Raw genomic sequence first — 22252 nt, forward strand, 5'->3', positions numbered from 1 at the left:
ACAATATTGAGATTCACAATCATAGATAAGACTATGAATAGAAAATGGAGCTACAAAGCTACCAAATAAATGGTTTGAATTTTTGTTCGAGTATTCTGAATCAAAATCATGAAGTGGCTTTACACCAACTACATAGATACAAACCCTCATGGGTAATTTTAAAATCAGCAGATATTTTGATACCAAAAAAATTGCTTTCATGACACCTCCCAACCTTCTAGGAAATTCTCGTTGAACAAAGACTATTCTCATAACAACAAGTTGTATTCTCATTTTATGATTTGTGCATTTTATGCAGCGCCTGTGAAATAATTTTCTACACCGGTAAATACATAGCTATGTAGATAAATCACATCAAAAATGAACGAAAAATAAATCCTTGAGATTTGAAAGTTTAATTGCATAGGTATCTGTTTTGATAATTGGCATAGCTTAAATCATGATTACTCCGAGAAACAGATGGAAAAAAATATCTTTCAAACTATGCCGGTGTAAACATCAAGTTAGTTATGTAGTAACCTCATTCTCCTCATAGCGGAGAACAATAAACAAAATAGCACATCGTTGTACGAGTACCTATATCTAACCATATCTCGTATGCAGTAAAATTAATTTTTTTGATATTATCACAACGCAGTCTTTCGTCAAAAAGGCTCGACCGACCGTTGAATTTAAATTATTAAGTAATAGGATGATTCAATTGTTCGCTAAATTGAGATGGAAACTAGTTTTTTTTCTTTTACATGTCTAAAAGGTTACTCTTATGGCGCTTTATCATAATATAGAAAATTTGAAACAATGGATTCTGAATCATTCATAAAAATGAAATTCAGGGTGTCTAACATAATTTCAAAATGAAAAAGCAGAACATTTTTCAAACACTTTGAATTTCTAAAAGAGAGGGGGAAGGCAAGAGAAAATTTTACATTGAAAATTTTCGCTTCTTACAATGTTTTCAAGAATCTACAAGAAATTCAAGCAACTGGATGTCGAATATCACCTCAATTATTGATTTTTTTCACCTTCGAGATCCATGCTAATATTATTTAGAATGAAATTGGGCAAATAAAAAACTTTTTTCAACATGACAAACTTTTTAAAAATTGTAAAAAAAATTTGTAGAAAATTTGAACGTCATTTGAAAAAAAAATATACTTACCAATTTTTTCGAAATAAAACGGTGAATTAAAAAAAAATTGATTTGTCTTTCAAGTTGAGAATTTTTCAATAACGGAAAAGAGAACGAATTGGCCCTGGTGAAGCGAGGGCAAAAGCTCTCAAAAATTAATATTTCGAGTTATTTAAAAATTGTTTTGGTGTGATGAGTTACGGCTAGGAGTCCCTATTATTGACCCCCTATTTTATTTTTTGAAAGTCTGATGCGTCTACTTTAACATCCCGAAGCCCCAAGACCCAAAATGTTCATTTACTATCTTTTATATCACATTTTTCTGAAAAGTGACCCTAATATCGACCCCCTGAAAAACTGTTGAATCATGAGTCCAAATATGCCTAAATAAAAGTTGAACTCTCAGAAATATAATCGTTAATTAATTACTTTTTAGCAGCGAAGACAAAAGAACATACGCAGGGAGGCATATTTTCACATTCATTCGTTGCTGGGTCACAATGTATCTCATGACACCAAGTAAAAGACTGGTGCATTTCATCCATATCTCGCCATAGGAGTTTTCATATAATCTTCTACCATAAAATTAGCCCTTCGTATCACAGGATAGAAGTTTCTGGCCATTTTTTCATTTTTACCTTTTCTTTCCGCATATCTACTCATAAAAACATCATATTGAGATGGCCAAAACGTTGGGGGTGGAAATTAGGGCATTTGATAAAAATAACTTTGACCAAAAATTTGAAAACTCACAGAAGAAATTACCCAGAAAGTAATTAGCACGTACATATTATTCCTCAAAGTATCTGCTTTGAATGAAAATTAACCCAAAATTGATTCAACAAAAATCATTTTGACGAGCTCACTTCAAACAAAATTTATAATTTAATACGTATTGACTTTCTGATTTTCGTTTTTTGCTCGTAATTTCTAACCATTTGGTTTTACAGAGGTAATTTTAGTCTCATTCGCGTTTTCTGTGAAAAAGGAATAAGGAAAACGTATTCCCACAAAATGTTGTGGCATTATCAGACGAGATAGAGGGGGGGGGGTCGATAATGGGCACTCTTACCCTATAAGAAGTTTATTATTTTGCTTGAAACTATCAAAATTCTAATGATAATCGTTTTCTTTTTCTTGAAAAATTCAAAATTGAAAAAGAAAAGTAAACGAGCCTTTTGCTTAAAAATTTAAAATATGAATGATGATTTTTTTTTTTCAATTTAAACTGGGAAAAAATAAACAAACGAGCCAGAATGAAGCAAGGCTAAAATTTATCAAAAGTTAAACATTGTTTAAAATTTTTTTTCAAAGTTTCTGTATGCAGGGAGGACTTTATATTTATGATTCAAACTTCGAAACACTTCTACGAACAATAATAAGTTTTCTATTCGGAAAAATAAGAGCAAAAATGGGCAAAGCGAAGTGAGGGCAAAAGCTCTCAAAAATGTGTAATTCGTGTTCCAAAAAAGTCTACAAATGAGCATTTTTCAACGAAAATTTTCCAAAAGTTCCAAAAAAAAAAAGAGAAATGAATTTGAAAGAAGTCTGATGAAAAAACAGGACGTTCCGATAAAAAGTGAAAAAAAAACAGGATTTTTTCAGGACTTGCAAAGCCCTCAGACACTTCTTATAATGATGAACATTTTCACCAACTTACCTACCTATATTAAATTAATAGGTACTGATTCACCTCGTTTACATTGCGGTTAATCGTCTGCAGTTTGTTCATTTCAATAATTTTTATATTATTAATTTACTTTAATTTCAATCTGACAACTACGAATGTCAGGAAGGCCTGAAAACAAATTACGTAATTATCTTTTACGTGCACTGTGACCCATTCGCCGTTTCCAAAGTGAATAAAGTTCTGCGATGGCATTTAATCGGTAGGTTGACTCTGAGAGTTTTTGTACCTATGTAGAATGACTGCAACTATTTTACAAAATATGACACCACCGCTGTTGAAGACATTTGTCAAATCTCTAACCTATGTATGGGTTTGGGTATAGGTATTGTAAATAATATACAATAAGTATGAAACGTGACGCTAGTTAACATAACAATATGTAAAAGGTGCAATGACACGAAGTCGTAGATATATAGGTAAGGTACGATGGCTATATAATGTCAGCTCGTTAAAAATAACAACTGACGGAAGTGTTTTTGCACTTCGAGTTTGAAAAATGGAAAAAGGTCACTTCGATAATTTAGATGTTAATGTTAGATAGGTTTAGGTACATGGTATATTTTTGTATATTCGCAAAATTGAAATTTTATCACTTGAAAAAACGATGCAATGAAATCAATGCTTTGTTCTCTGTTCCTCAAAATTTGAAATTGTTTCTCGTCGACTCCATTCTTACATTTAGTATTCAATGCCGGACATATTTTTTGGATTAATTCTATTCTTAGAAGTTCAGTCTTTAGTCTAGTCTTGGTTCTTCCTGGATTGTGTTCTCTTCGATTTAATTTTCAATTTTACTTCTGAATGGTTCTTTCGGATTATTGAACTCTTGAAATCTTCAATTACCAACAACTGACAAGAGAACCTCTCGAGGTGTTCGTCTGGGGGCGGGGGGAAGTGGCCCAGCGTGGTCTGAAACCCTCATAACTACAACATTTCAATTGTCCAAATTGATTTTTTGATTTTGGGAGAATTTTTGAAACTTCAAAATTTACTATTTTTGGCTATTTCAATTCTTTTGGGGGAGGGGAGGGATAAAATGTTTATTTTCTTACCTATACTGATTCAGTAAAAATGGTAGAAATTAGTCCTGAAAATAATACCAACTCTGCCGAACCGAATTTCATCATCTGTGCCTATTTTGGAGTCACCAGCACAATTTACCATTTCTCCAGCAACCTCAAATTTCTCCAGAAGACGTGAAAATCAACTTGGGCTGCTAAAAATCGAGATGTGGGTTATTCTCCACATATGTGAAGGGTTTATCCACGTCCTAGCTGATTTCCAAGTTGACACCTCAGATGTGTTTTGTTGACCCACATATTTAAAAATCCTGGAAAAATCAAAAACCGCGCTGAAGGCTTCAGAATGGCTCGAAATGGAGAAATTCTCATTCAAATGGTTGATTTTAGACAAGAAACAGCCATTCGTGCAAATTCCACAAATTTACCTTCAAACAGAAAAATTTTCATTTTTCGAATTTTCAATATTCTGGTCAAATGAAAACCACACTTGAAGAGTTCATCTGGTAATCGACTGAAATGTGGATAAATCCTTAAAACAGGTCGAAAATAAGCCACGACTCGATGTTTAGCTTCCCTTGATTGATTTCCACTCCTACTGGAGAAATTTGAAAATTCTGTAAAATCGAAAATCGTGCTGGTGACTGAAAAATGATCAGAACAAAAATAGTCATGTTGAAAAAGGTTTGATCTACACGCGAGGTATCGAGATAAGTTTTTGAGTAGTTGATTGGAGTGGGGGAGGGGGTCATTTTTCAACACAAATAGAGGTCTTGTTCTTGGATTTGGGAGGTATAATTGTATGCCAACTATAGCATCTTCTAGAACAAAATCATTTTTTCTCGTATTGTGTGATCTTAGCTCAAAGGTACTCTCGAATTGTGTAATTCGTCGTAGGTAAGAATAATAGTACGTAGCCTTGCAAATAATTTTGTCGATTGTTCAATTTCATAATTGTACCTACTTCAATTTCTTTCGATCATAAGGTACTCGTAGCTAGAGGTAATTAAAAATAATAATTATGATTGATGAAGAACAGTAATCAGAGTTCGACTTCGGTATTGTCTGGGCTGCATAAGCTAATGATTATGTTGTAGACTAATTAATTATGAGAAGTAATCATCAAAATTTATCCACTCAAAATCTCTCAGCAATTATATTTATATATCCAGTATATTTCATGTTTGTAATGAGAGAATATTCGTATTCTGTACTGGTAGATATCTTCATATGAGTCAAAATTTTCTCACGGATGATTTAGGAATTACATGTTTTCGAGCTCCTCCCAAAAATATTCTCTTGATGCCAAAACATTCTGCATAAATTTTGCCATTCATCGTAATAAAATAGGTAAACATTAATTTGGGATCTTCAAGTCCCCCAAAGTCAACTGATTAGGTACGAGTACCTATTGAACGTTTCTTCATTTTTGACCGCTGTTTCAGTACTAAGCATGAGTTCGATAAATTTTCCAACTCAAAAAGTCGCATTGTGACATAACTACAAGATCAATCAACCTACTTAATGCCCAAAGCTGGTATCTCAAACATTTTTTACTCGTACAAATACCAATATGGTACAAAAACGTCCACGATATGTAATCAGTATTCATGAAACGTACAGATTCGTGCACTTGACCAACGGCTTAATGGATATTTAATTATTATTTATCCGTCGAGTTGTTTTTGCAATCGATAAAAACATCATCGATGATGGTGCATTGATTATTATCGAAGATCGCATTCATTCATGAGAGATTCATCACATAGAGATATACCTTTACCTATACCTACTACAGTGTAGTACGTTGAATAGATATTCGACATTCTCCACAGGCACAGGCGATGTAAAACATTGAACACGAATGGCATTGTAAATTATTATTGTTGTGAGAAAAATTGCGAAAAAAAGATTCAGTTTTATTCGAAATATACAACGATGAGTTTTATTATCGTCTATATGTACCTTAAGGTACCTTATACTTGTATACATGTAGACTGCAGAGAAATATTGCATCACTAATATTATTAACCATGATGTTCGTGACTAGTATTTGATAGAGCAAAGGAATATTCTGCGGACCCTATACCCACCTTGGTTATGGGATTTACCGTTCATTTTTTTTTTTTTGCATACCGTATAATATTATAATTAATAGCGTGATATTCAAAAAAAAAAAATCTGAATAGTTTGAGTGTTTTGTACCCCCTTGAACTGCACAGAAATTGTTCTATATTTAGAATGATAATTTTTCGAAGATGAATTCGCGTAATTTTATGATTATGACCACCTACTTGCTCGCGAAGGTACATACCAGAAAATTACGTAATGTGCATTCGCGTGTAGAACTGTAGAGGTAAACAAAAACGCGTGGAGGAAATTAAATTAAAACATCTGGGTATCTAGGACCATCTTGATTATTAGAAAATGCTGTTGTCTGTTTTTTCACTCAGCTTAACAAATGCTTTTCAGTGCATAAAAAATTATCAGACTGGTCGTGAATATGCACAACGCTTACCTAACTTTAGATTTTTTTTTGACGGCCTACTTCATTTCTAGGAATGTAGGTATACTAGGTATATGTCTATGTGTGAAGTGTACTTCATCTTTACGTTGATATGTATACATAATTTTATTTGGAAAAAATTCGAATCGAAGTTTTGCCTCAAGTATTTGTTTACGATGTATTATAAATAATATATACGCTGTTTAGTGGTCTGTCAGAGAAATAGGTGGACGTACCCAATTTCATAATGTTATGTTATTAGTTATTTAAGGCCAATGCAGATACCTAGACTTCGTTTCATTTGTAATGATAATTTTTAACGTGGATATATGTGGTAAAGTTGGAATGAGAGGCAGTCTATAAATAATTTATTTCAAACATGCCTTCTTTAAATGTTGAAAAAATTATAGCGAAATGTCGGATCATAAAAAGAGAAGAAAAATGATTTGTGAATTATAGGTTTCGGGCTGGGATTATTCAGAGAGAAAAAGAATAAAAAAGAAAGGAACCTTTCAATTCTGAGGTCCAGTTCAAAAATTGAGGGTCCTGATTTGAGAATTACAGGTTTTGTGCTGAAATTATTCAGAGAAAAAAAGAATAAAAAAGAAAGGAACCACTCGATTCTGGGGCCCAATTCAAAAATTGAGAGTCCTGTACAGCGACGGTGATCCAAACCCAATTCTGATCAGTGATCTCTGACACCGAAAGATCCTGGTTATTTTCAATAAACCTGGACCTCAAAACTCTGATCCAGATCATTAATCAGGATGTTTCAGGTTCAGGATTAGAACTGGTGGAAACGAATTGGTTGATAAAAATTTAAATACTGAAACTAGAACAATTTTCAGTAACTTTGTTTGAACAGAGTGGGTCATTTTCATTTTCTTACATATTTTTATCAATTTAAAAGTATCGAGGGTCACAGTGATGACTGATGACCAAATCAGCTCAAATAAACGTGATAAAAAGTCAAAAGTGCTGAGTAAGCTGTAATACAATTTTATTGTAACAGAATCTAGGATTTTATTTGGTATGAAAATACCGTAAGTTGACATAATAATTTGAAAACAGTTGGGGAAAAACAAAAATAAAAAAAAACAATGCATATAAAAAATTGTATCTGTTCTCAACTTGCCAAAACATTAATATCCCGGCATTATTGGAACCACTGAAGGTGGTGACGGTGCCAGAATTTTTCTTGGGGGGGGGAGGCCTTGAATACAAACCAACTGATTTAGCCACCTCATAAACTTGACTCTTGGCGGGGAGAGGGAATTTTTACCTCAACCCCCCCCCCTCATTTGAATTAAATGAGATTTGAAAAATTTAGGAAAATTGGAAAGCTGTAGAGCGGATCTTAGCTCTTTAAAAGTTGAAGGTTTGAAATTTATGGTTTGTTTATTCACATTAAAACTTGGATTTTTTCACAAAAAAAGGAGGGAAACATGTAAGTACGATCTTTTTTGTGATTTGTTTTTGTGCGTTTCGATTTCAGTGGCCAGCAAAATTCAAGCTAAAATCGCCACAAAGAGGAAGATGAAAAAATGTACCTTATCCCGATCCGACTTTAAAGAAAATTTCCGACAAACCATCAACTATTCACTGATTGCAAGATAGTTTTTGCATTTGCTTTCAGCATATTGGTTGCTACGAGTATAAATTCGCTTTTAAAATAAATCAACCTGAAGCGAATTTCTCATTTCTTGATTTTTTTTATAGTAATTTATGAAGTATAGAATGTACTTATTAGTTTTATTAAATTGAAGTTGAATAAATTTTCCTTCAATTAGAACATTTACCGCAACAACTTTTGATGGCGGAATCAACATGATCGTACCTTGAACATTTAACATCAATTTGAAAATTTCATTTTTCTAAATTATTTTTAAATTCCACTTCTTGTTGCTGGAAACATGTCTGAATTTATATAAAATTAAATTCAAAAAATAATCTATTGCACGATTTAAAAATTACTTGACAATTTTTCATGAATCGTGCCCCATAATTTCAAATCATCATTGACGAAAACAACTACAGGTAAGTTTTTCGAATTTGGCGCCAAAATATTATTGCTTAGCATTACAAAAATACTAATCGTTCGTTAGCTATTTTTGAATACTACTCGCTGATTGGCTAAGTGTTGACAATGATGAAATAACAATTGAAGACGTCATAACAAACAAGCCATCAGCTATTCGCTGATTGCAAGAGAGTTTTTGCATTTACCTTTTGCTTATTGGGTGATCTAAATTCTAAGGCTGTATGCTTTTGAATAGTTCTTCAACAAATCTTGATGGTATGATCAATATAATCTCACCTCAGACATACACGAAATATCGTAATTATTTTGAAAAATTATTGATTTTTCTGAATTTACCCTTTCAATTCTTGTATAGATACTTAGAAAGATGCCAGATTTTTATAAAATTAAATTCAAAATAATCTTTGGAATTTATATCGTTATATTTTATTTTGTAAAATTACAATCTTCACCGATTCGATTTGTTTTTCGTTGTTGAAAAAAAAATGAAAGTACCCGCCAAAGTTATATCTACAATTTCAGTTTTGGCTTATTACATACTTCCTCATCATTTTATCTTCATTTTCATATCAATATTATCTACATACAATAAAGTTTTGAATTGAAATTGGAATTTAGAAAAAAATAAACGTAGCTAATTATTTTTGCATATATTGCTTAGAATTTTAAAATTCTACTCGAGACCTTCCTCTATCATATGAGACCACCCCCACTTCACAAAGTCGAAAAACCAGTGAGATATTGCCATTTTAAAACTGCGAAGTCGATTAAAAATTTACTTTTTCAGAGATAATGGGTTACTCATGGTCGATTTTGTGTTGTCGACCATTATTTACCTGGTTTAAATCCAAAAATTTGCTCAAAAACATTTTTAAATCAATAAAAAAAAATTGGCCAAAAAAACTTGTCTTTTTTTTTTTTACTCAACATAGCGATCTTTTTTCAGAGATTATGGGTCACTCATGGTCGATTTTGTGGTATCAACCATTATTTACCTGGTTTAAATCCAAAAATTTGCTCAAAAACATTTTTAAATCAAAAAAAAAATTGGCCAATTTTTCGCTTCAAAAAGGACATATAATTTGAAATGTTTGAGCGCTTACCGCTAACACACAGTTTCCTCCAGACTGATGGTGCATAGCATTTCATATAGTTAGATAGTGGGAAAATAAGATACATAGAATCGTCACCATGTTCAAATATGCACATTTCTAAACTTCACAAGCACTCAAACTTTCAAACAGTTTTTTCTCAAAATACAACTTTCACACATATGTCCTTTTTGCTATGACTTCTTCAATTACAATCGAGTCGAAATCTCTCAAAATTACAAATTGTAGCTGACAATACCTAGGTATCTACTCCAGAAAACATACGTTTCTAGTTCCTGATAACATTATTTCTAAGCCCAATTTTGGTATATCTACTTAATTATCATCTCCCATCATTTTTATTTCAAAGACCACTCCTCCTCAACAACAACAAAAACGAAATTTTCTGAGGGTACATGCTCTTTTACTCATAGAATGCGCAATCACATCTGGAAGGGAGGCTCAAAGACATTGGCATGCTGTTTATGACCTTTTTTACATGCTGAAGTTTAATTTGACCGAATTATAGGGTTCTCATTTCCTGAAACTTTTCTAAAAAGTTATCATATAAAATGATACATATTCAGATCTGAAGGGCATATGTAGGCACATATTATGCGGGTTCACCGCATCATTTTTAATTAGGTAGGTAGATAAGAGACGTTGCGTATTCATTCATTCATTCGTTATTGTATTGTTTGACCATGTGTGCTTAGGTATACCTAAAGAGGCTAATTTCGATTACATTATATTATGTTATCAGTAGTAAATGTCAAATGGGTTTTTCGCTTCTACATTTTTACGCCATTTTTACGTGTTAATCATTCCACGGAACGATACGCTGAATGAACATACTCGTAATTGTGCTCTGTATAGGTAATTCACGAGGATGAGTTGGTTTACATTTTATATTGTAGTTGTTATTACTCAATCGTATGAATTTGTACCTACATGAAATGGTAATTTAATCAATGGAAATGTTTTCCTCTCGCCAGTTCGTATACTTTATTCTTTAAATAAAAAGAAAAAGAAAAAGAACAACTACTACCTATCAGAGTATTTCGCTTACCTACAGGTGTTTCAAGTACAAGCATACAGGTATACGTCGTCGTCGCGTTGGTCGTACTTTACATACGTACAGGTATGCGAAATATGTGTTGGAGAACCCAATTACACGATGTGGTGATTTATAACGATCAACAAGTTCACTTCGATATATTTTAAGGTTGCATTTGGTTAATCGATAATAGATTAACGTGACGTGATTTATATGGAAATAAATCATTGAAACGGCGAATGATTTAATTTAAATGCTGTAAAGACGAATTTTTATACTCGTTTACGAGCGATGAAGGTTAACTTTGTAGATATTTTGAAAACATTTAAAATAAGTAAACGACGAAAAAAAGATTTATTGCCACAAGTACTTAATTTTTATACGTAAGTGAAGTAGCTGAGTTTGGAATGTGTGTGCATTTGTGCATTCGAAGAGTCGATAATCTGACATGAAATCTAAATCTCAGCCATGAAAGAGAATATTCAAAGGGTGAAAAATTTGTCTGTTTTTCATAGCTAAGCTAAACTAAACCATTATAGTTGAACTAGGTAATGTAGGTAAACCCATCACTGCATTCGCAATATTACATAATGGTCATTTTTGTTTACAGATAATCCACTGCAATGAAAGGCTGGTTCAGAGATGATGGAGGACCAGCATTTTATGGTTACAGCAACCGCACGTCAGTCACGGGTGACATCAGTATGGTCGCTTGTTGTTTAGCTTTCCTCACATTGTATACGGCATTCCTCATTATATTTCCCGGCATTAGGAAACAAGTAATTATTTCATATTAACGTATTATTGACCTATTATCCTCGTTGCTTCGATGTGGTGTTGTTTTTTTTTCATTTTTTCTCGAGTGTTTAAAAAAAAACCTAATAAACGATTTTTGAGGTCGTGAGCTAAATTGGTATACAGGATAAATTACCGGTTGAAAATAATCGCTGTAGTGGTGGAACTGAATGAAACAAAGAAGTCATTCGATGCATTCGAGTAGGTTACAATTTCATTTATATACCTACAGGGTGTCCTATCTGGAGGTCTGTCGTATGATATTATAGGGCATCCATTCGAAATCTCTGTTTCAATAGGAACATAATCTGAATTTTCATTCAGGATTTTGAGCACAAATTATTGTTTATTGTGTAATTTTTAATGAAATTTTCAGTTTTTTTTGGATTTTTGAAGCCAAATTCGGAAAAAATATGTTCTATACACACATCCACTCAACTTTTTCGCATTGTGGAGAAATTTTAATAAAATTCTGGAGAAATATAAAAATTACACTGGAGGCTCCAGAATGGTTCGAAATTGTGAAATTCGGATTGGCGTGTCACAACTAAATTTTTAACTGCATAAATCTCAATTTTATTCGCATTCTGGAGAAATATACAAATTACGCTGGAGGCTCCAGAATGGTTCGAAATTGTGAAATTCGGATTGGCGTGTCACAACTAAACCTTCAACTGCATAAATCTCAATTTTATTCGCATTCTGGAGACATTTTAAAACTCTGGAGAAATATAAAAATTACGCTGGAGGCTCCAGAATGGTTCGAAATTGTGAAATTCGGATTGGTATGTTACAACTAAATTTTTAACCGCCTAAATCTCAATTTTTTCACATCCTGGAGAAATGTAAAAATTACGCTGGAGGCTCCAGTATGGTTCCGTTCGAAATTGTTAAATTTGGATTGGCGTGTCACAACTAAATTTTTAACCGCCTAAATCTCAATTTTTTTCACATTCTGGAGAATTTTTAAAATTCATGAGAAATATAAAAATCATGCTGGAGGATCCAGAATGGTTCGAAATTGTGAAATTCGGATTGGTATGTTACAACTAAATTTTTAACCGCCTAAATCTCAATTTTTTCACATCCTGGAGAAATGTAAAAATTACGCTGGAGGCTCCAGTATGGTTCCGTTCGAAATTGTTAAATTTGGATTGGCGTGTCACAACTAAATTTTTAACCGCCTAAATCTCAATTTTTTTCACATTCTGGAGAATTTTTAAAATTCATGAGAAATATAAAAATCATGCTGGAGGATCCAGAATGGTTCGAAATTGTGAAATTCAGATTTGGCGTGTCGCAACTAATTTTTAACCGCCTAAACTCAATTTTTTTCGCATTCTGGAGAAATTTTAAAATCCTGGAGAAATATAAAAGTTACGTTGGAAGCTCCAGGATGGTTCGAAATTGTGAAATTCGGATTGACGTGTCACAACTAAATTTTTAACCGCCTAAATCTCAACTTTTTCACATTCTGGAGAATCTTGGGAATTCTGGAGAAATATAAAAATCACGCTGGAGGCTCCAGAATGGTTCGAAATTGTGAAATTCGAATTGGCGTGTCACAACTAAATTTTCAACCGCATAAATCTCAAATTATTTACATTCTGGAGAAATTCTAAAATTCCGAAGAAATATAAAAATTACGCTGGAAGCTCCAGGATGGTTCGAAATTGTGAAATTCGGATTGGCGTGTCACAACTAAATTTTTAAACACCTAAATATAATTTTTTTTCGCATTCTGGAAAAATTTTGAAATTCTGGAGAAATATAAAAATCACGCTGGAGGCTCCAGAATGGTTCGAAATTGTGAAATTCGAATTGGCGTATCAGAGCTAAATTTTCAACCGCATAAATCTCAAATTATTTACATTCTGGAGAAATTCTAAAATTCTGAAGAAATATAAAAATTACGCTGGAGGCTCCAGTATGGTTCCGTTCGAAATTGTGAAATTCGGATTGGCGTGTCACAACTAAATTTTTAACCACCTAAATATAAATTTTTTTCGCATTCTGGAAAAATTTTGAAATTCTGGAGAAATATAAAAATCACGCTGGAGGCTCCAGAATGGTTTGAAATTGAGAAATTCGAAGTGGCGTGTCACAACTAAATTTTAAACCGCATAAATCTCAATTTATTCACATTCTGGAGAAATTCTAAAATTCTGAAGAAATATAAAAATTACGCTGGAGGCTCCAGTATGGTTCCGTTCGAAATTGTGAAATTCGGATTGGCGTGTCACAACTAAATTTTTAATCGCCTAAATATCAATTTTTCGCATTCTGGAGAAATTTTGAAATTCTGTAGAAATATAAAAATTACGCTGGAGGCTCCAGAGAATGGTCAACAATGGTGAAATTCGGTTCAAGGGAGTTTAACTACAGGGTGTTCCAGAATAACCTTTCACATTTGTTTTTTTTATTACTCTGAGAGAAAAATGTTTACAAAAATTCTTTTACAACCAAAATGAAGTAGAAATATGCCGTTTTTAGACCGTATATTTGAGTTTTCATTAAAAATGAAGTTTTAAAAATTTTTCCATCGAGATATTTTCCTTCATTTTTGACACATTCAACCGAACATTTTTTCAAATTATTGAACACTTCTCTTCCAATCAGTTGCGACTCATGAACCTAGAAGCTGTTTCAGAGTCCTAGATTTATCTCGATACACTTTTGACTTGGAATAACTCCATAAAAAAAATCGCAGGCTGAAAAGTCAGGGGATCAAGGTGGCCATTAAATTTCTGGTTCAACACGTCGACCATAACAAAATTATTTGATGACTGAAGTGCTCACGCGCTAAACATATGTGTACATCCCTGGTAGTTCCAACATGTTGGAAGGAAGTAAGTAACTCTATTACGTCGCGTCTGTCTTTTAGTTCGGAACAAGAAACTCGTTTAACATTTTGCCTTACCCCTCACTGTTACTGTTTCATTAAACACACATGGTCCCACTATACCGAATTTAGCCACGCCCAACCAAACAGTCAACTTGGCGGAGGTTTAGATGTTTCTCAAGTATTATCAACTGATTCTTTGTACACTAGAAGCGCACATTCCAATTATTCACTTCACCATTTAGATAAAAATGAGCTTCGTTACTGATGAATAAGGAGTAAAGAGTTACAGGAACCTTTATTTTTAAAAAAGGCCTTCACAGTAAAAGCACACTGTACAGCCATCTACTTCTCCAGGGCAAAAAATAACTATTGAAACATAATTCGGCATGCTTTGGCTACCTAGAACCGCCTTTACCATTCCCCTAGCTCCACTTGAACACAGATCAGTGGTTACCAAAATGTGAAAGGTTATTCTGGAACACCCTGTATTTGTATCTATAGGACTAATTTCCATCATTTCCACGGAATCGGAAACTACAGGTAACGTTGGCAAAGGAACCTAAATCGCCAAAATATGTACATCGAATCAATTTTGAATTTTCCAAAAATTTTCAAATCTAAAAAATTAATTTTGGCAGCTAAAGTTTTGGTTATGAAAACGTGTCAGACCAAGATATTTCTAAAATCAATTTGGTCAAAAGATAAGTAAGTAATTATTTTTAGTGGTCTAACTTCTGCTTGGTACAAAGCTAAACACCTCAAGTTTTCTCCCTTACCACTGGAATAAGTGGATGTGCCTCATTTTGGAATATGAATCTCAAAATTTTCATGACAAATGATCATTATTGTTCTGGTATTTTGCTCGCTCGACTTCTATTTATTATACTCGTATTCTTACTCGTACTACCGCCTATATGTATTTATGATAGTCAACAATGAACTTGTTTTCGTGGTCGTATAATCGTTTAGACACGACTCTATGTGTATCTACTTCCTATGCCTGGGTATTTTCTCATTGTCAGATCAATACGTTTGCGGTGTCTGTTGGTGCTGTGCGAGTGTATAGATACATACCTTGTACAGCTACCGTACATCCTGGTGGGGCGAATATAAATCCAAGTGTTTAAGAAAAACTGCTTTTAGTACCTCGCTGCTCTTTAGAAATTTTCGGATTTTCAAAAAATTAATCTGCACAATATCTTAACATCAGATTTTTATTATTCTCGCAGCTAAATATCAAAAATCGGAAATTGAGTTGCAAAACCTGATTTTTTTCCAAAGGCTTGGGGAAGTTGGTATTTAGTTGGGTTCTCTCCATTTTTATCCGTTGGAAATTTTCTCCAATTATGCAAATCTATTCAAAATACATAGTACGTAGTTTTCTGTTGCCTGTGGTACAGCTGATGAGCTGCAGAATCATTTTACTAGCCATCCATTTTTCAAAGAATTAGAGATGAATTGCTTTCTGATGTTTAAATTGTATATTTTCGACCGGATCTGTTATTCAAGTTCAAGTTGGGTACAGTTCAAAAATTTACGTCATCATAAAAAATGTCACTTTAATTTATGCACGTATGTACATAATAATATTATGTACTTCACCAGAAAATCGTCTCTGCAACATAATTCACGATTTCCAGTTTATGACTCATTTCTGGGATGTCTAGGATGTAGATTTTGATATGAAAAATTGATCCCTATAGCAGTGAAAATCGTAATCGAAATCGGAGAAATCTGATCAAAATTCATTTGATTCGTGCTTTCGAAGGGCTCGCCCACTTTTGTGTACTTATTTGAATTCAAGTAGCAAAATTGTACCTCACAAAGATAAAATACCAACTTTGTATTGAAGGTTCGTTATTTCCACTTTCTGATTTGTTTGGGCGATATTTTGTATTTTAAAAATTCACCATCATGTACAGGGTTCAGCAAATTTTGATCAATCTGTTTCATATTCAACTTTTACCTAGTACCTACCTACATCAGCTTGAGCTATTTTGAGAACAAGTTCTCATTGGAATACATCACTATGTATATACAATGAAAGATCCAACCTACATTTTTACTCTGTACATATATTAAATGCACTGAGAATTATTATTAACTCGCGCGACGCAATAAATTCGCACGAATCGAACATTTTTCTTTTTCTAATGATTTACTATTTGTTTTTTTTTCCAGAGATTCACTACTTTTATTACGGTAACCTTGAGCTTATTCATCGGCAATGTGATAATGGGTAAGTCTAAGTTGTTTAATATGCCTACGAAGTTTATCTTTTACTTTCAAGTAACTTGTCTAGTCTGTCTCTGTGTATCGAATCGGTCACATTTTTGCTCTCTCTCTCTCTTTCGAGTTGATATACGAGATAGTACGTTGAACGTTTCTACATTATAACGTGTTTATGTCTAGATCAACATACTCGAGTTGGTAGGTTCGTCTATGTGTATTTTAACGACATCTAGATGGCTTTGTAAATTCCAGTAGCCGAGGAAAGTTGGGATAAAGGTCGATATACCTTGCTCGTATTCAGAGGAGGGTGACTGGCCTATGATGCTGACTGGCGATCGCCAGCGGCCTCGAGAAACCAAAGGGCCCCAGGGCCCAATGTTTAACCCAAAAATATGCTATTTTTACTCCATCTAAACATGAATTTTCGCACCTTTTTGCCCTCGCTTTACTTACTTCTTTCGATTCAAGACTGAAATTTTCAAGTACCCAATATTCAAATTCTAAAGTTGTGTGGAGTCAAAAAATAGACTCATCACAAAAAATAAGTAGTACATATTTTTATCTCTCAAAAATACGAATTTTAAAAGTTTTTGTCCTAGCTTCGTTTGGGCTCAATTTTTTCAAATTCAGAGTGTCTACTAAAATCAAAAAAGCGAATTTCTCGCCTTTTTCTTGCTTTTTTCTTGCTTCCAAAAATGAAATTTCTTACCCCTCTTCATATTTACGCATAGATAATCTTCGCTAACCCCTCTAACCCCCCCCCCAGCAAAATTTCTCACAAATTTATTCTTCAAAGCAGAGAAGTGAATTAATTTCTCAAATGAAAAAATAGTAATAAAAAAACATAAGTAATAAAAACAAACGTTGAGGCAAGTCGACTGAAGTGAATTCAATTCTATGATGATAACAGTAACAAAATGAAAAGTAAACTCAAATGCGGATCAAAGTCGTGTTATTTGGGGGAGGGGGAGCATGATGTCATTTTTCCAACAAAAATCAAAATTTTAACGTGCTGAATACCAGTGACATATACAATTACAGTATAAAACCATGAAAGAGCTTAGGTATATTTTTATTTGTAATTGAGGAGAGAGCAAAATCAGAATTTTAGATACGAAAAATCGACATTTTAGGTTGTTTTCAGAAAACCCTTCACAATAAATGACCATTTTATTGAAAGGAAGCTAAAATTACTGCTCGAGCGAAGCGAGAGCAAAAATTGGTGAAAAAATTGTTGTGAAAAGCGAGAAAACGACCATTTTGTATACTTTATTTTACATTTTCATCGGAGCACAATAATATGTATCAACAATTTTGAAAAGTTAGTCGTTCTATTCAGAGAATGAAAAATTTGCACTTTTCAAATGGTTTGGGTATTACCTCGAAATCAAAAATTTCCTATTTAATTTTTGAATTCTTAAAATTTTTGAAAATACTATCTTGAATGGCCTGAGCGAAGCGAGGGCAAAATTTTTGGAAAATTTTCAATTCGAAAAGTAGAACAACATCAATTTTAACAAAATAAAAACTCGAAATTTTGCTGGGATAACTTCAATTTTTCAGAGATTTTTGATGTGAATTCTTGGAAATTTTCTTGCTTTTCGAAGGAATTTCTATACTATTTTCTAACTTTCTTGCCACCCAAGCGAATTTCTCGCCTTTTTCTAACTTTCTTGCCTTTTTCTTGCCAGTAGACACTCTGAAATTGAACTTGGAAAAAAATACTACCATCATTAAAATTATTTTCATTTTTAAAATCAAAATTTTCAAAACCCCCTCATTCAAATTATACTTAAAATTTTGGATAAAAAAAAAACAAACTTATTTTTAAAACATTGGTTTTTTACTTCTGGAAATCCAAATTTTAGAAAACTTTTCTCCTTGCTTTGCTGGGGCCAATTTCTATGTCTAGACTAGAAAAAATCCCAGTTTGAAACTTTCATGAATTCAATAATGATAACAACAATTTTTTGATGAACCTTATTCAATGTGAGTAGATATTGCATTAACTGACAAAATCGTCATTTTATTTGACAATTTTTTTTATACCAGTCAGCAAATTTTCAGCCAATCCCCCCTCCCTCCCTCCCAAAAAATCTTCAATTTTATGTCAGGTTGACTCATTTTTGCAAAATTGAGTAAAAGTTGAAAAAAAAAACAATTGTACAACTCACATTCAAGTATCCAAATCTGAGAAAAAACCAGTAAGAGAAAGATATTGTGGAAGGGGGGGGGTGAAATTTCGAGAGCATCATTTGTTGCATCCGCCTTGCACCCTTAACCGACCCACTCCACGCCTGTTCGGTAGGGTATACTGAGAAAAAAGGAAAAGGAACTAGGTTCTTTGAGTGGCGAGTAAGATTAACGAGATTAGTTTTGTAAAAGAATTCAAGGTTGGACAACTTTTACACGCCTATAACATTAAATTTTAAATCGTTGGTCAATTGCGAAGTGTATTTAGCCAGAGGCAGACTCGCTATAGATATGTAGGTTGTAATTCTATAGGTATTTATCGAATATCTTTTTTTTTCGACGTCTGTAAATGTTTAAAAAAATCACGTAAGGTCATCTTTAATTGAAAATATGTATTTCCAAGAGTACCGGAACTAAAATGTAATGTACCTTAGACTGAAAATGGTTAATGACAAAGATATGTTTGACTCGAAGCAAATAACACCTGTTTAAGTACTGAGAAATCTTTCGACAAGTGACGAGAGAAAAAAGTTCGTAATGCTTACCTATGATGGAAGTGTTGGTTAGATTATGGTACCTCTATTACATATTTATACCTAGAGGTGTAGGTAGTACGTTTCATTATGATGTTTTTTTTTTGGTAAAATGACGATAATTTCATCTGTACTTTTTCAGTTACAAGGCTGGGTTCAAGCTGGCATAAAGCATGCATTAAGATCTCAAGCACATACAGCGTGCTCACCAGAGAATTAATCACGGCCGACTTAGGCGTGTATATTGGTCTAGGCCATGTCAACATAACACTACGAGGTGAGAAGAATCGGTAAGATTATCCGTATTGTAACTTATGTACCTATGTATGTAGTATGTACGTAGAGTGATACCTACGTATGTATCTATACATAGTGTATTCTCTCGTATCGTAATTTAACCCCTAGTGAAATGATCGTCATCATCGCGTCGACATGCAGGTATTACATAACCAGATTTCAATTTCAGCTTTAATTATAGTGTCATGTTTTTTCGATTAAAAAAATGCAAGCGGGTAATTTACCTCGTGTATAAAATTAAGCTATCAATTGGTGGCGATCATTAATGGCAAATGATTCGATGCCAATAAATTACGCAATTAAAGATCACAATTGATTTGTCGTTCGCGAATTTTATCTGTATGTTTACAGCCATACCTCAAGATAATTCTAGCAATGTGGAAGATATCAATTTTAACGAACGGTTTTCTTGGTTCGGTGCCCATGAGATGGGCGAAAGTTACCATGAAGCTTTGGTACGCGGATTACCGTTTCCTATTTTGACTGTGGCTGAATATTTCAGTCTGGGACAAGAAGGATTTACGTGGGGTGGAGAGTATAGAGCTGCTGGATATTATGGATCTATTCTACTATGGTAGGTTCGAAATTGAATAACAGTACTTGAGTGCATATAATTAGATACTTTAAAAATTAGCAGTTTTTTCCTGCTTGTAATATACCTTTGCCTTCCTACAATTTATGTTAAATATTTCAATCAATATCTATAATTAAAAGTGTGAATTTATTCTAAAAATATCGTTTGTAGGTATTACACAATTCGACATTTTTATAGCGCATAATTTTTCATTTTAAAATGAAATTATAGGTACTTCGATGTAAAGAAGTTAATTACAGATTTTATCTATACTCGTACTTATTCAAGAGTGTTATTGAATGTTTCAGGGCTGCGTTTGCATCTTGGCTGCTGATGAATTTACTATTGATTGTTGTACCGAGATATGGAGCTTACGCGATGATAATTACATCTTTGTTCTTGCTAATGACGTGTTTCGTCTATTACGCGCTTCTTCCAGCTAATCCGTTGATTATTAGGTTCGAAGAGAATAAACAATTGACTTTCAGTTTCGGTTGGTGTTTCTGGTTAACGTTTTTCTCAGGTAATTGATCGTATACCATTGCGGTTCGTTTTCACTTGGTTTAATTTTAATCTAGGTTTAGTTGATTTGCTGGTTTTTTTTTTTGTTGCCAAATTGGGATGGATTTCTTCGAAATTATTTCATTTTTATTTTTTCAAATTGTGATCTGCTGTAAGTATCCACTCGACAAAATCAGCCAAATAAATTTGGAAACTCAGAACATTTAGAAAAACGTCTATTTCTGTAGGTATATATATATACCTACCAAGCGATTTAAAATTTACAACACTTTCATTTTTTTTCAACGAGCCAGAGCGAATAATTACTTTATTTCAATCCTTCAAATGGAAGGAAAAAACAACCACTTTCAAGCATTCTGGAGCCACCATCCAGTGGGTTCTCAATATTTTCTCCAGAAATTTCAAATTCCTGTTGAATGGTCTAAAAGTGTCTCATGGTATCTTTATGGAATTTTTTTTCGAGAAAATCGCCACTTTTTCCCTACCTTTTTTCAACAAAAGTTTTTGAAAATTATTCACTCGACCCCCCCCCCTCCTCACCCCACTAACAAAAAAATAAAGTCAAATTTCAAAATAGAAAGTAGGACATAGCAGGACGTTTTTCAAACACTTGAGATTTTTGATAAGAAAAGGGTGCCGTGGGGAGGCAAAATTTCACATTCGAATTTTTCGCTTTTCCAATGTCTTCAAAAATCTCAAGATTTTTTTCGAGCAAGCGAATGTCGAAAATAAAATTTCATCATTTCAATTTTTGATTTCATTTATGCAAAATTTCAAGTCGATAGGGTGAATTTTGCGTGTTTTATAACTGTTTGAAGTGAACAACCTTTCAAAACCGCGTCGTGAAAATGAGTGTTGAAAATTACTTTTCAGAGGAATATTCATCTCTCCAAGACATCTTAGTGCACTCCCCAGATTCGATTCCCAGGGATCTTTACTTCGTTTTCAGACAGTTTTTACCTGAGAATCAACATCTTGTGTATTTTTGAGGACCATTTGAAGAACCTCTACTCAAATTTTGAGGAAGTCCCCTCCGAGAGGGGGAAAACAGATTTTCTAAAGGGGGATATTGAGAATGAATATGATGCATTGAGTTGAAGGAAGACTGCACTGATTAAGAATGAGGTCAATCTCCTTCAAAAATTATTTTTTACTGGCCTCAGAGGAGGTTTCCTCACAGCCACTTGGTAACAAGATTGGCATGACCTACTTTTTGTGAGGTTTTGATCACTTGATCGTCTATAAATATTTTCTTACCTCTTTCAAACATCACGTTTGGCCTCTCAAGACATTTTCCTCTCCCCCTGATCTCCTTGACTGAAGATCCTCATCAAGTCACTCCTTAAAGTTTCACGACGCGACTTTAAAGTTGTTCACTTCAAACAGCTGTAAAACTTGTAAAATTCACCCGATTGACTTGAAATTTTGCATAGTAGTAGAGAATCCACTCGTTGTTCTGATGTTACTACAACCTCATCTATGGCAAAAGTATCGTTTTCAAATTTATTGTCAACCCTCGTATTTAATAAAATTGAGGGGATAGAACACATTTTTCTGTCAAGATAACAAATTTTTAAAAAAATATACAAAAATTTGATGAGGAACGACATTTGAGAAAAAAATTATATCAATTTTTCGAAATGAAACGGCGAATTTCAAAGTACTCGTACATACATACAATTAGTAGGAAAGAGATGAAATAACAATTTTGTCATTTGAAAGGTACAA

At 33.3% G+C, this 22252-nt stretch overlaps 1 protein-coding gene and 1 long non-coding RNA gene across 3 annotated transcripts in view; one reads left to right on the top strand and one right to left on the bottom strand.

The window, feature by feature from the left end:
* Window positions 1-22252, bottom strand: part of LOC135842042 (uncharacterized) — a 322912-nt gene that overhangs the window by 24822 nt on the left and 275838 nt on the right. The window lies entirely within an intron of this gene.
* Window positions 1-22252, top strand: part of mol (dual oxidase maturation factor 1 mol) — a 33230-nt gene that overhangs the window by 7250 nt on the left and 3728 nt on the right. For both annotated transcript variants that reach the window (XM_065359309.1, XM_065359308.1), the window contains exons 2-6: window positions 11144-11312; window positions 16355-16412; window positions 19274-19408; window positions 19780-20002; window positions 20311-20525. In XM_065359309.1, the coding sequence (XP_065215381.1) occupies window positions 11157-11312; window positions 16355-16412; window positions 19274-19408; window positions 19780-20002; window positions 20311-20525 (787 nt within the window). In that variant the 5' untranslated portion in view covers window positions 11144-11156. The remainder of the gene's footprint in view (window positions 1-11143; window positions 11313-16354; window positions 16413-19273; window positions 19409-19779; window positions 20003-20310; window positions 20526-22252) is intronic.

The sequence above is a fragment of the Planococcus citri genome, chromosome 3 (genome assembly GCF_950023065.1).
Source record: "Planococcus citri chromosome 3, ihPlaCitr1.1, whole genome shotgun sequence".
Classification (NCBI taxonomy): domain Eukaryota; kingdom Metazoa; phylum Arthropoda; class Insecta; order Hemiptera; family Pseudococcidae; genus Planococcus; species Planococcus citri.